Here is a 15,369-nt window from a genome sequence, read left to right as displayed (position 1 = left end):
TCAAAATTTACTCAGATAAATATTTGCTCAAACAGTTAATTCAGAGACTGATTATACAAAGCAAAGAATATCCCAAGTGGAAATAGTATTAAAGCATAGTAAAATAAGCAATTTTAATGATTAACCAATTAACTTGAATGTGACCTCCAATGATAGATTTGCAAAATGTAGTCAAGAGACATTAGCAGAATGTAATGCAGACAGTTTAAGTTTGCTATGCTTGACAATACAGTCTCATCTGTAAGGTATGATCAAAATCATGCAATGTACACTCTGGGTGGGGCTCACCTAATGGTACAAGAATGCAAACAAAAAAACTATAATCAACCCAGATCATCACATATGATCCACAGCATTCAGCAAAAACAAATACTTTTATAATATTCATGTGAAAGGTGAGAATAATAAACAATTGTACTACTACTGAAACATTTGGTAAAAGTGCAGCGTGTGTTACATGATAAAGCATTTGGTGTTTTCATCTTCAGTGACTGCAGTGCTGACTGAATAGAATTAAGCTGATGATGTATGGTACTGCTTCAGATTATACACAGTCAGACTTTACTTCTTCATTTTACCCATTTCATCAAGTAAATGCAAAGACTCTACTCTTGCAATATGTCTGCAACCAGTTTCCTGTTTTTATGTTTGCTTAGCCTTCTCCCTAGATGCTAAAGGCTGATTATTTGCAACCCATTATTTCAAATGAGTAAATCATTAGGCACTGGGCTTTCAAATTTGACAAGTAACCTGTTTTGTAAATGGCAGTTTCTGATAAAAACATACATATATTGGATTATCCATATTTTTTGGTTGTTCATACAAAGCCAAATAATCAGGAGCTTGATGTGCATGATGTTTGTCAAGAAAATGTTGCAAATTCTTTTATGAGATGCAGACCTCCATCACAACATGTAGGACTGGTGTACCTCTTATCACTTGACTCTTCCTTGTGTATTCAGTATTCAGTTTATTCACCATTGACCACTTGCTTAACTTTGCTCATTATTCTGATTACTTTTTTTGTGAATTTTCAGAATTTCACTGACAAAGCAAGAATGTTCCCATAACAATATGCCGTAGGAAATGTGTGACTGAAAGAGGCCAAAATATACCACCTTTAGATACTCATCAGTGACTACATCTGTCAATCTCCAGATGAGATAACACACTCTTGCTATTCTCTTGCAGATATGGCTAATGTGTTCCTCCCAGTTTAATTTTGAACTAATATGGAATCCTAACAATTTTATTGATTTGCTTTCAACAGCTGCAGTTAAACCCAGAATTTGTTCTTGTGTTTTATCAGGATTACACGAAATTTCATTAGAAGAAAACCAATTCATTACTAGTTCTAGTTTTTCCTGTATTGCCTGATGCAGTTCTGTTGTGTCATGGTGTGTATTGAGCAATGTTGTATCATCTGCATAACACACAATTTAATTTGCCCCTACATGATAAGGTAAGTCATTAATTGCAATGATGAACAGAAAAGGACCTAGGACCGAGCCCTGAGGCACTCCAGTCCGAACTTCCTTCAGTGAGGAGCATCTATTTTTAATTGATACAAATTGTCTCCTGTTACTTAAGTATGATTCGATTACATCCAAAGATGGTTTGAGTATGCAATAAAATTCCAGTTTTGCAAGTAGGGTGTTAAATGGTATGCAGTTGAAGGCTTTGCTAAGATCACAAAGTATGACTGATACTAGATCCTTATTTTCGAATGCAGTTAACACCTGGTTAACAACTTCAGTAACAGCAGTAGTGGTATTTTTACCATGTTGATATGCAAACTGTCTGTTGGAAAGGCGATCATGCTTATCGAAATAGTTATTTAGTTGACTGTACATTACCTATTCAAAAACTTTAGAGAAAATTGGGACAATAGAAACTGGTTGATAGTCTGAGGGCAGATGCTTATCTCCCTTTTTAAAGACTGGTGTCACTTTAGCAGTTTTGAGTGCATCTGGGAAAACTCCAGATTCTAAACACATATTAAAAATGAAAGAAAGAGGTTGACAGATAAGGTGTATTATTTTTTTTCATTACATGGTTAGAACACCAATAACAGTCCATACTTTTGGAGTTGGTGAACCTTGCAACAGCTTTTACAATATCCTCTGGGGTGACAACATTCCAGTGGAAAGTATACATCCTATGGGGCACAGCACCAAGATGATCTAGTGCACAAGTGCCATTTTGCTTGATTTTGTTTTTCAGCTCGCTCACTGAGGTTAGGAGGTAATTATTTACGTCTTCTGGGACCAGCATTGCATCTTGTTTATGGGTATGTGAATTATATTGGTTGATGATATCCCATGCTGCTTTACATTTGTTAGGAGTACTTTAAATGTAATTTTCACATGCTTGTTTTTGTTGGCCAAGGACAGTTTGTCTTTGTAGTTTTTTTACATTTTAGTTAAGCTCTATAAGAAGTATTATCTAGCTCAGGTCCTTGTTTACAAGAATTTTTATATATTCTGTACAGTCTAAGCATCTCCTCCCTAGTGAGAGCTAGCTCATCTGTATACCATTTTAGCTGTTTGTTTTTCTGTTTGTGCTTAGGGCTACTTTTGATTTATGGTGAACAGGAGTACCATAACTCTGTGAGTATTTCCAGAAAGTTGTTAAACACCATTTCACCAGCACCCTTCTCCGGTTGTGTGTTGTATACAAAGTCCCAGATAACATTAGATATTCTGTCAATAAATAAATTAATATATTCATCTTTCTGCCCTCTTATCCATGTGGCATTATACTTGATTCTGACTGATTTGTCTGATTTACGCAACTGATCACAGGAGAATGTTAAAATCAATGGTTCATGATCAGCTACGGCTCCACTGGCAAGTCTGACATCATACATATCTCTAGAAAAATTTACTATAATATTATCTAAGCACACCTTATCCCATGTTGGTGTGTAATTTGTACATTGTAAATTTGGTGATATTAAGATATTAAAAATGTTCTAGTAACATGTTCATCACTGTTGGCGATTTCAATGTTGAAATTGCCACAGATCATTAGTTTTATGTTCGTTTTTAGTATTTTCCTCATAATCAGCTCAAATCTTTTGAAAAATGTATTTGCATCTCCTCCTGGTGATTTACATAAGCTAACAATTATAGTATTCTCTACATTTAGTGTTACGTGAAGATCTTGGCTTATGTAATGGTAACCAATGACACAGAGGATTTAAATGTGTACATTTTCATCATATATGTGGTTAAAAAAAAGACACCAATATCTTCAAAGTATACAATACAACCTTTTCATTCCCTTAATTGATACAGTTTGCGACATTTTTTGTAAATTCACTATGCTGTTCCCAATTCCACAACATACTTAAAACCCACACATAATCAGTAAGAAGTGCTTGTTTGGATTTTTTAATTTTGTCTATCAGTTGCATTTGATTCTTCCACTTTTTCTATAGCAGTCAGTCCTAATACAACTTAACATTTTTAAAAGTGCACAAATGAAATGAATGAAATCATACATTATCTTTAATGAATGAGCACCACCTTGTTCATCTGGGATTGTTCCTGTTTTATGTGTCCTTTGATGCAAAACGTTCATTTATGCTTATTAATGAATATTTCTTCAAATCTTTTGCAGGCCTTCATGTTTGAGAGCTCACTTAGTCTGGCAGTAACAAAATGGGGAGAAGAGACATGTCAAAAATTAGATGCTTCATATTATAAGTGCTGGCAGACTCTTAAAAAACACTTTAATCCAAAAGAAAAAGAACCACAGTAGATGTTTTACAGCTGTGGTATTTCATTCAGAAGCAGAAGCTGTAAACCAATGTTTCTGTAAAATTGTGTTTCTATAATTATGATGTCACCTTCATTGTTGGTGCTGGTCCCTACCTACACTATAAAATATATTGTACTAATCACTCAAACAATATACTCACCTATGGTGTAATTGATCTGCTTGCCATAACTCATGAATGCAGCTGCAAACGGCACCAATGTACTGCAAATGATGAATTAATATTTCTTGTGGAATTTGACACCATATTTCACTCTATATGTACCAGAAAGTAGCTCTGAAATATGCAATGTAAAAATTAAAAATAAATTTTATTGTTTGTAAATAAAAATTACAGATTTATTTTACCATACGCCTGTGCGTGGAGAGCGATGCCCCCACCCCCCACCCACCCCTCTCCAACACACACACACACACACACACACACACACACACACACACACACACACACACACACACACAGAGAGAGAGAGAGAGAGAGAGAGAGAGAGAGAGAGAGAGAGAGAGAGAGAGAGAGAGAGAGAGAAGGATAGAAGGGAGGGAGAAAGGGGGCATTAATGATGGGAAAAAGGAGTGGGGAGTGGTTGAGGAGATTGCTGACAACTGAGAGTGAGAGGCACCAGGAAAACACTATAGGAATGGGGTGGTGGTAAGCTCATTCTACCCGCATTTATAGGCAGCACACAATGATAAGAAACAGATTGGAAGGGGGGGAGGGATAGAACAGAGGAAGAGACGATACTGCAGAGAGGAAGCTGAGAGTGCTGGGTGGGTGCACGTAAGGTCATGGGGCAGCGGGAGAGGTGGATATTTAGCAGGTATTAGCGGAGATTGAGGCCACAGGGATCGTGGGGTATAAGGATGTGTTGCAAGGAGAATTCTCATCTATATAATTCAGAGAAGCTGGTGATGGTGCGTGTTTTGAAGCAACCATTTAAATCAAGCATCTTGTGCTTAGCAGCATATTCCACTACAAGTTTGCTTTTGGCCACAGTTTGGTTGTGTCAATTCTGTTGGGTTGACAGTTGCTTCATGGTCTTTAGATGTGGGCACACTTCTTCATCTTTGGGAACTAGTTTACTGGTGACCAGTTCTTTTAAGGACCTGTTTATTTTTTTCTCATTTAAAGTTCCTTCTTATATATACTTATGCCTGCCTCGAATTTGAATTTTTTTCATACAACAATAAATGAAAAATAAATAGAAGTATTTTTAAGAAAATTAATTAACATTTGCATTTATTAATATAAATGGAATTTTATTAAAAGTAAGACTACTTGTGAGATTCCAACCAGCAACTTTATGGTTACAACAGTTCCACACTACACACTCAATTACTGCCAATTGTGTTAACCAGTTGAACTGTTTAGTACTTACAGAGCTTAGAATTGTATCTTAGGAAACTGACATACAGATGGGCACAGAACTTCAGGTCCCCCTCCCCCAACTTTCTTCTTTTAGTTCTCTGAATGTCTTTAATGTGCCTGCCAGTCCTCTGAATGTCTTTAATGTGTCTGCCGAAGGCAGCCAAAAGAATAAGGCTCAGGTACACAATTAATTTAAAGTTTATTGATTCAAAATCAACACAATAGTCTCAGGTAGTTGGTTTGAATTGATGGATGGATGGATGGATAATGTGTTTTGGGCACATAGTAACAAGTCTTGAGCACCCAGACAGAAACAGTAAGAGATGAGTAGCAGCAAAATACACTAAACAGCAAAGGAAATGAAAAGTAACAAAATTCCAATAAACCTTATGTGCACCCACATTGAAGCACAAAAAGAAGGTCTCATGTCGAGATTAAATCTTAGACTAAGACAGGAGAGAGTGATAAAAGGAGTTAAAACAACGTAGTGTGAGTGACTGGCAGGAGACACACTACAGGTGACTACTTGACTACACCAACTGCAGCTTATTGTTCATCACTGTTAACCACTCCTTCCGCAACTGTGTGGACCTCTGATGTAACACAGAAATGACAGCCTGCAGGGGGATAGTGCAAAGTGTCACATCACGCCCACTGAAAGCCTCCTTAGCGCGATTGGCTTGTTCATTTTCCTGGATCCCCACATGCCCTGGCACCCAGCAGAGTGACACCTGATTCCCCCAACATTGGAGGAAGTAAAGTTGGTCATATATCAGCTGCACTAACTTCTCAGCTGGGTACAAGCTCTGCAGCAACTGTAGTGCAGTAAGGGAAATGGAGCAGATGAGACACTGTATGCTCTGAACACACCACATCTGCTCCAGGCCTTTCAGATTAGTGGAGCTCTGCTGAAAAAATGGTATAGCCACGGGGAAGACATGGTTGAGGAACACCATGGAACAGTCAAGAAAGTCCACTTGTCTGGAGCCATCAGTGGATACCACAATAAAATTGTAATGTCAATCTAAAATGGTAAAAAAAACATAGACTGAAATGTAAGATATGGGATGCAATCTTTCTTAAAATTCCTCAAGTCTAAAAGAAGTCTCATCCTCTGGAGGAGCCAAGGTGGAAATCTGCTCCATCCCCAATGTAAAATGTTAAAACCAGCTACACCCATCTCTAAAAGGCAATCCTTCATGCGAATCTCATAAGGCCTTATCACTAGCTGCTAATTACAAAAAAGCCTTTCCATTGGAGGCCAAGCAATGATACGGTATGCAGGCATGTAGGGCATGGGTTGCAGTTTATTCACTTGGTGCACCATGAGCAGCAGTCATCTGATGTGAAGCAATGGCTCAGGTGCCTCAGCACAGAGGTGTGGTATGTTGCTTGTTTGGAATGCCTTAGTGGCCAACAAATCCCTTCATGGTGCACCCTAACCAACATCTTTAAATCAGAGGGAGAATCTTGGAGACTCATACACTGTGCACCCATAATCAAGATGAAATTGCATGAAGGCTGTGTAAAAGTGGAGCAGCAAGTCCTGTCTGTGTGCCCTCCAACCCCCCCTCCATGAATCATGGATTGTGGCTAAGACATTTTCAAATACTCAGTGCTTTGAGGAACCATCTTTTCAGGTCCATAAGGTGTGCAACCATGTAAGTTTTGAGTCAAATGAGATACCTAGAAACCTTACTATCTTTTTAAAATTAAGAACAATGTCCCTCACCCTCAACTCAGGAAAGTTTAAAATAGAATGGGAATGGTCACAAATAATGCACACAGACTTATCAGCTGAAAACTTGAAACCCCTTCCTCTTCTCCACCCAGTCATCTAAACACAGAAGAGTTTGTTGCACCTGACTTGTTGTTGTTGTTGCGAGGTCTGAAGAGAAAAAAAAGGTAAAGAAGTCATCTACAAACAAGGAACCATGGACAGAACATTTAACTACTGACATAATACTATTAATAGCTATGGTAAAGACAGTCACACAAACCCTTTGTTTCCTGACATAAGAAAAAAATTACTTTTTAACATTTTCTTTGCTGAATTTATGCTATTGTGGCCTCAAATGACGGTAGAACTTTTTGTAAAAATTTATTTTATTTTTCACAACTTTTTTCTCTCCTGGTATTCAGAAGTACCGTCCGACTCCATGGACAGAATCACAATATGTGCAGAAAAATGCACCAATTTTTATAATTTGTACTTTATTGCACATAAATATTAAACATTTTTACATTAGAAAATTAATTAAAGAAATATGATATTTCTGAATTTTTTTCAAATTTCGCATAAATTTATTCTAGAGCAATTTCACAATACATAGTAACTTAGCTATACATTTTTGACAGTATATACATATCACATATTTAGTGTTAGTGATACCTCATGAAATTGTAGGAAACAGTTCTTTTTCTCATTGTAGCACAAATACACTTTACATGTACTACGTTGTGAATGTGGTCTCGACTGAATTTTATTTTTCACCCACTTTTCACATCATCCTCTTTTACAACTGAACACTACAAAATGGTTTTCTTGGTTGCCAAGATGTACATTCTTTGGAACAGAAAAGTTATCCTTCCTTCTCTTTGTGGGAGTTATTTCATCTTTACCAGAGTTTCTCTTTTTGAGATTTGGCACTTGCTGTTCATTCATTAGCCCTATTGCCACAGCACTCCTGAATTCCAGAAGTGGCAGTGCCCCATGTAGATCACTGAAAATGATGTAAGCATTGAGAAAAGCAATTTCTATTGCTCCCCAGAAGAGATGGTGCCACCATTTCTTTGATTGCCTGTCAAGACCATAAGTTGAATGTAATCTGTCTGCATGATCCACACCACCCATGTTTTCATTGTAATCACATACAATAACTGGTCATGGTATAGTCATACTAGTTCCATCTTTCTGTTTTCTTGTCATTACGCTCTGTTCAATGCCATGGAAGTTTGACACAAAATACAGTACTTTATTTTCCCTCCATTGAAATACTGTTAGGTCTAAAGATGACTCTCTGTGATTTGATTCCCCATGGTTTAGACATTTTTCTTTTGGTAAATTCCCTGACAAACCTTTCCTGTTTGTTCTAGTTGTTCCACAGGCAAATGTATTTACGGATTTCTGTGTGAGAAAAAGTGGACAGAACAACTAGTGAGAGGTAACGCATTGTTGCTACAATAAAGTGTTCGCACAACCTGACGGTACTAGTGAGTCCACCTTATATTTCCCACTTTATCTCATTCAGTTGTGACGTAATGCTTCAAACTATTACAAAAAATAAACAAAGAAGGTAAGTATGTACAATGGAAAACTCAACGGAAGTTTCAATAAATTGCACACAAATTCAGGCAACACCATGGAAACAAGCACATACAATCTTCTGTTTTCACAGCAGCGCGCGAAAAACAATTTCAAGCTCTGACCACCAGAGAGGTCTATGTATTGCACAATAACATCTATGAAACAGGAGAGCAGATTTACTGTTAAGTACCGACAGGCTCTCAGATCATAAAACTGCACCATGAGAAAATAATGAGAGTCAAAACTTACTGGTACTTTCAAGTACTGTCAGGCAACAAAGGGTTAAAACATTACCTGAGGAACATCATTCTCCTGCTCAAAGCAGTCAGAGAGAGCATCACTGATTCAGTACTGAAAATAGTGTGGCAAGAGGAAGAGCTGAATAGAAATGGGAAGACATCCACAAAATCCCCATTCTTGGAGCCGCCCCAGAACAAGATGCCTTCAGATAGTATTGGGGATCTTCCCAGTGTAAAAAAAATACAGCCATAAGATGATGCTGTTGCAGTAAAGCTTGTTGTATAGCCATTTCCAGAAAGGCCAGGCTATCAAAGGCAGAATGATATCTCCTGAACCCACACTGAAAGCAACTAAGGAGCTGCCTGGATTCTAAGGTCCAGACAAGGCAGCAGTTGACCATCCACTTCAAGGTCTTCCCCACTGCAAGGTCTTCCCAACACAGCTGTAAGGGCAACACTGTGATAACTACTCAGGCATGTGTGATCTTTCCTTGCTTATAAAATATGAATTACAGTTGCCTCTCACCACATGTTAGGAAATTTATTTGACATCCAAACATCATTAAAAAGGATGAAGAGCATTTATTTGTTTTTCCCTGTGATGTGCTGTAGCATACTGTAACCAGGGGACATGTCACACACAAGCCACAGACAACACAGAATCCAGCTTCCACATCAAAAAAGGACAGTTGTACTTTTCATCAGTGGTGGATTGGAAATCTCAACTGCCTCTCTCAGCAGTCACTTTGTCATGCCAGAAAGCTAGAGCCTAACTGGTGGCAGCAGTAATAGTGGAAAAATATGCCACTGCAATGTGAGCAATGTGTAGAGGGCTGGCTTGGAGGGGGCCATTCCCTTTACATAAGCCACTTGACACCTCCCTCTTCTCCCAGAAATCCATACAATGGCACACTTCATGGTATGGTTAACTGTGTTTGGAAACTGTTGCCACAATTTTTTCTTGCTCTCTTGAATAATTTGGTGACTTTTAGCCCTTGCCACCTAAAAGGCATCAAGGTTCTCAGCAGATGGCCAGCACTTGAACCTATGCAGAGCTGCCCACTTGCTCCTGTTTGCAGAACAATAGTCCTACCTCCACCAAGGGATAGGCAGCTTTTTTAGTTGTCCTGAAAACTGCAGAATGAATGCTTCAGCATCAAGGTGTGTCATTTATGTAGTATGATCCATCCATTCCTGGATGCTGTCATGGTGTTCAAATTCTGCAAGGTGGCTGTAAAGTGTCCACTATGCTCGATTGAGTATCCATCCCAATGGTTGTCTGTTGGGCACCACTTCATCTGGTAGGTGAATCCAGATCAGGAAGCCATCACTGCTGTCCAGGTCATTGACATTTTCTCAGCAAGCAGTGTGGGCAAGGGCTGCAGAGCAGAGCAGAAGATTGATAGCACAGAATGACCTTGTTGCAATGCAGAAGTACAGGCCCAGCCCCATATTTAGCAGCTATCCACATGAAGAGAAGAGAAGCCTCTCAACTGCTCTACTCTGGGGTAGGTGGCTGCAGAGCCCCAAAGCATATTTTAAACATTAAAATCACCACAGTGGATGAAGGGGTGGGGGAACCAAGTGTAAAGGTCAAGGAGAGCCACATCATTGTGAACGTCATGTGGAGGCAGGCAGAGCACATGCACAGACACTGCAACTGCTTGTAGACTGGTTGTGAGGGAGAGAGGCAAGTAGTGGTAGGTGATGTTGACAAAGATACCCACTCCTTCTTTAGCTCTTTCTCTACCAAGGTTTCATTTTTGTGGAGAACATAGCCACATGGCAAAGAGGTGTCAGAATGAGTCTCCTAAAGACATCTACATGGTGATTGAGCTTGAGTCAGCAGATTACATACTCCACATGCACCCTAAACCCTGCAATGTCCACTGAAGTATGGAAGCCATCTAAATGGTGAGGTTTTCCCCTGTCATTCCACAATGGTGGGGAGTCTGCAGCTGAGGGGTAGGGTGCAGGTTCACTTGAGGGCTCACTAATTCCATCAAGCAAATGTCAATGTTTATACCAACAATGATATGACCACTGTCAGATCCATTGGACAGGACCAGGGTCACATGGTCCGGTAGCTTCATAGTGGATCACTTTGGCTGGTAGGTCTTCATCCACAGCTTGGGTTTTGGGTGCTGTGGAAAGATCAATGTAATATAAATATTCTGCTGGATCTCTTCCAATGTCTGCTGTGAGGATTTGCTATATTGGCTGACATTAAATTCACAAACTATTAATGTTTCAGTGACAGGAAGGCTGAGCTGCGGGACCAGTGCAAGCAGGCAGCTGGATTTACAGGTGCAGGTAGATGTGTCCTGCTCAACCATCATAGCCTGAGTGCTAACACTGATCTCCTGGATGGGATGCTTCAATGCCAACACTTCACAAAACTCTGGTGGCTGAATGGCTCTACTTAAATTCCTTCTTTGCATCGGAGTATGAGACATTTATGTCCTGAATCTTCTTTTGTTCAGTGAAGACAGGACAGTTCCAGTGCCGAAGTGGATCAGCCTGGGAACAGTTAACACACATGGGTAGGGCAGCACATTGAAAATCCAATGTGTGGGCTGCAGCACCACATCCTTCAAATGCATCTCGACTGTTACAACCCATAGTGGTGTAACCAAAATGTTGACAAGCAGCACACTGGATTTTGGACAAAAGGTCTAACCCTAAGGCAGAGAAAGCTTGCTGCAATATACTCAGGCCCCTTTCATAACATTATGGACTTAAGTCATCTATGCACTTTCCCATCCCTGTTGCAGTTCAGTTGTAGCATTATCCATAATTTTCCAGCATGTTACCACTCCTTTATGACCATTTAACCAAGTGTGTTGCTCACAGTTGACAGGATATTCTCCAGATAGCTTGGCATTCAACAGCTTGTTTACTTGCAAGCCTTCATGATGTCAAGCAGGAGAGTAGCTTTTGCAGCCTCTTGATAGGATTGAATTGCTCTGCAAGTCCCTCCAGAGCCTAATGGGTATAGAAGGGCAACAATTGTTCAAAAGAACCATTCACAAATTTCATCACAACAAAGACATTATCTACAAAAGGATGTGGTCTGTTACTGTTGATGCTGTCCCTGATATTCAGTGATGACCCAGGTAGAGTAGCCACATGAGGTCTCTTAGGAATTTATGTGTTAATACTGCCCAATGAACCACCTAAAGCACTGGAGTAGAAACATTAGATCTAGGCATAATGGAATTTCCATGCAGTTAGGGAAGGAAGTACACCCAGACAGAGTCCTGTTTGCATGGATGCAGCAGGCTGCCCACTAGTGACCATTCTTCCTCAACAGCCATGCATCTCAACAGCACACCTTGAGATTGAGGGCTTTTTATAGAGGTTTTTACCATCCTTGTGATCAAAGAAGTTAAGCTAAGATCGCTGGTCCCTGTGACACACTATGTTCCCCTGCTGCACCACTTGGTGGTCACTGAAGTATGCCCAGAACTTACAGTGACAGAGGACTGGTGGTGCTCACCTGTCCTCAGTTCAGAAACTCCAGGGCCACCAAACCCATATCCAGCAAACAAATACTGAGCTGTTGAGGGCAGTTTGTGACCAGTCAGTAACCAAAATAAATCTTATTGAGAATGAACACTGTACAGTTGTGGCAGAAGGTAGATAAAGTCACAATAAACTGAAGAGTTCACTACTAAGAGTCTTGGCACCCATTGTGCCAGTATCAGAGTCCTGAAGGGGCATATCACTGTCTCGGTCTCTAAGCTATGTTCAATGAACCTGTCCACAAAATGAAATAGAAAGGAGTTACAAGTCTGAATATTGGTCACCACACCAGAACTACATCTTCTTCAAAGTATGTCCATGATGATGTTTCCCCAGTAGGCTCGAGATTGGTGAAATACAAATGCATTCTGTACCTGGCTTTCCAAGGCCCATGTGCTGGCCTAAATACAACCCAGGTGCTAGTATACAGTTGGTCCCATTTGCGGTCATGTGCTCACATATGGGAAAGGACCGTGAAGCCAATGACATCTGACAGCACTTGGGTTGCCATCTGGTGGCCACATAGGACGTGGCTGATGTATGTGAGACTTGTAAGGAAGATAGCTGCCTGTGTTGCCTGGCTGTAATGTGTGTTGGCAGAGTATGTGCACGCTCATGTAACAGCATACCACCTTCCCCCCTCTGCCCACCCCTACCTGGAAGAACATATGGTGGTCTTGCTTGACAACCCCTCTGGTGCTGTCAGTTGCTCATTGGCGGCAGAGGCAGCCAGGCAGGTGAAGCCACCTCCAACAGTGTTAGAGCTGGTGGTTCCTTGGCAGACCCCTTTGCATAAATTATTGCCAGTTGGGACTAGTCAGTACCAGTGGCATCCAAGACAGGGTGTGAGTTGACAACCTCCACCTCTGAAACAAAAGAGGGAGGTAAATTTATGGTTTTGAATGAGGACCACAGTGAGGCTGCATTTGGTTAATGTGTTTAGAGCAGAGTATGCCATCAGAAAGCTTCGCCTCACCCATGGCTCACCCCAGAAGTTGGAAAATGACTGCTGGGAGCCAATGTTGCTGGCCTTTTTTGGGAACAAGAGACCAAACTGACCATAGGACAGGGGCCCTGTTAGGGTGAAGAACAGAGAGCTGTTAACCATGGAGTTTCTCTTCCAGACTTGACCCCAGATGACTCTCTATGATAGAGGCAGAGGGTAAGGGCTTTGTCTAAGTGCTAATGCCAGTGGAGTATGCAGAGCTGTGCTTCAAACATATGAACAAAATGGTCTGCTAAGCCATTGGAGGCAAGGTGTGATGCCACTGCTTCCACAGCAGGTGGTAAATTCTACCAAAGAAAATTGGGAGCCATTGCCAGTAATAATAGTTTCAGGGAGCCCCTCAATGGCAAAAATTCCAATGGGGATGAGCCACAAGTGCCCAGGAAAGGTCCTGGAATGTACACATAGAGATAAGACCAAGGGGCCAAAGCATCCAGACATGGGAAAAAACTGCTTGCTCTGCCAGTTACAGCAGGCCTTCTTGATCATGCAGGTGATTGCTATGTCCACACCCCTCCAAGATACATGCAGGCACCCCAGGTGTATGGTGTGTCCCACAACCCAATGTCCAGTATGCACTAGAGATGAGGTATGCTGCTGTACATCAGCTGAGTGATGACTTTGGTGCAGTTGTCTTCTCCCTGAATCAAGAACACCCTATTGAATGTGGAGGAGATCATGGCAGCAATGCCAGTACAATTGGACCTATGAGTGTCGTAAATGCCAATGGTCATGCAGCAACCCATACTGCACCAGATAGAGAATGTTGCTGAGCACTGGATCTTCAGCAATATGTCATGTGACAAGTCTGGCATTCAGCAGCAGGTTGGTCACTGCTTTTTCAGCAGTGTTGTCCAGGAGAAAGAAGACATCAAGATCTGTCTCAGAGGTATAGACATGAAAGAAGGTCTGCATTCACTTGATGAGAGGTAGAACACAAATAGATTTCATAACTGCCAAGCAAAAAGAGGGCCACTGCTGCACATTGTGCACCTAGTTAGATTGTTTGCCAACTCCTTAAAAAGAGATAGCAAAGGCTTGTAACCAGTAAAGAGAGTGAAATGGCGACCATAGATATAACCATGGAATTTTTTTATACCAAAGATGATGGTAAGAGCCTCTTTTCGATTTGACTATAAATGTGTAAATCTGCCAACAAGGTCTTGGACACAAAGGCAACAAGACACTCAGTCCCATCAATGACATGGGAAATAACTACACTGACCCCATAATGCGAGAAGTACAAAAAACATAAACCAAGTATTCAACCTGGAAATGGATAAACAGCTTTTAATTTTATTATGCTTGAGGTTTTACTGTTGTAGGGCCATGAAGAGCTTAAGTAAATTGTTGGTCAAGTCCTGAGCACCTTTGCTGGCTACAAGAATGTCATCTAAATAATTATCCGTGCCCAGGACCTGGTGGATGAGGTGCTCCAGGTATCATTGGAGAATTTCCGGAGCAATGGCAATGCCAAAGCATAGCCTGTTGTGTTGAGAAAGATGAAAAGGGGTGTTCATCACCAAATAATAGTGCAACTCCTCATTGACTGGAAGCTGGAGGTGAGGATCCCAAAGATGAGTCTTAGCAAACAACCTGCCACCAAAGAGGTAGCAAAGATTTCTGCTGCCCAGGGAATGATGTAGGCATCTCTGACTAACTGGACACTGGACTTGAAATCACCATAAATGCACAGCTTCCTATCAGGTTTCTCAATGATGACTGGGGGAGACCCATTAGCTATTGGATGTGAGGGAGAGGACATCCTCATCCTAGAGCAGCTGGAGCTCCATTTGAAGCTTGTTTTGTAGTGTAAAAGTAACATTCCAGGCCTTATGGAATTTTAGCATTGTGAATGGCATCAGAGCCACATGTGCCATGAAATTGTTGACCCCTGAGGTGGGGTGGGAGAAGACAGAAGTAAATTTGGAACAAAGAGATTTCAGGTGGGCATTAACACCCAATGAGTTGACTGTGTGGGTGGACTCATGGACAGCAAGGCACAGTACCTGGAAGAGGTCCATACATAAGAGGTTGATAACACCTGGAGCATCTACAAGCAAGATCTTGGCCATCAAGGCAGTTGAGTGAAATTGAACCTGGGACAAAAAATACTCAGAAATCTTAATGTCATTGTTGTAGC

At 40.8% G+C, this 15,369-nt stretch overlaps 1 protein-coding gene across 1 annotated transcript in view; it reads left to right on the top strand.

Annotated features, from left to right (window-relative positions):
* Positions 1 to 4,114, top strand: part of LOC126326911 (homogentisate 1,2-dioxygenase) — a 127,491-nt gene extending 123,377 nt beyond the window's left edge. Inside the window, exon 10 of the mRNA XM_049995809.1 lies at positions 3,625 to 4,114. Within this exon, the coding sequence (XP_049851766.1) occupies positions 3,625 to 3,765 (141 nt within the window). The 3' untranslated portion in view covers positions 3,766 to 4,114. The remainder of the gene's footprint in view (positions 1 to 3,624) is intronic.
* The last annotated feature ends 11,255 nt before the right edge of the window (positions 4,115 to 15,369 follow it).

Source organism: Schistocerca gregaria, chromosome 2 (assembly GCF_023897955.1).
Source record: "Schistocerca gregaria isolate iqSchGreg1 chromosome 2, iqSchGreg1.2, whole genome shotgun sequence".
In the NCBI taxonomy this organism is placed as follows: Eukaryota; Metazoa; Arthropoda; class Insecta; order Orthoptera; family Acrididae; genus Schistocerca; species Schistocerca gregaria.
This window is presented reverse-complemented; position numbering and strand designations above follow the sequence as displayed.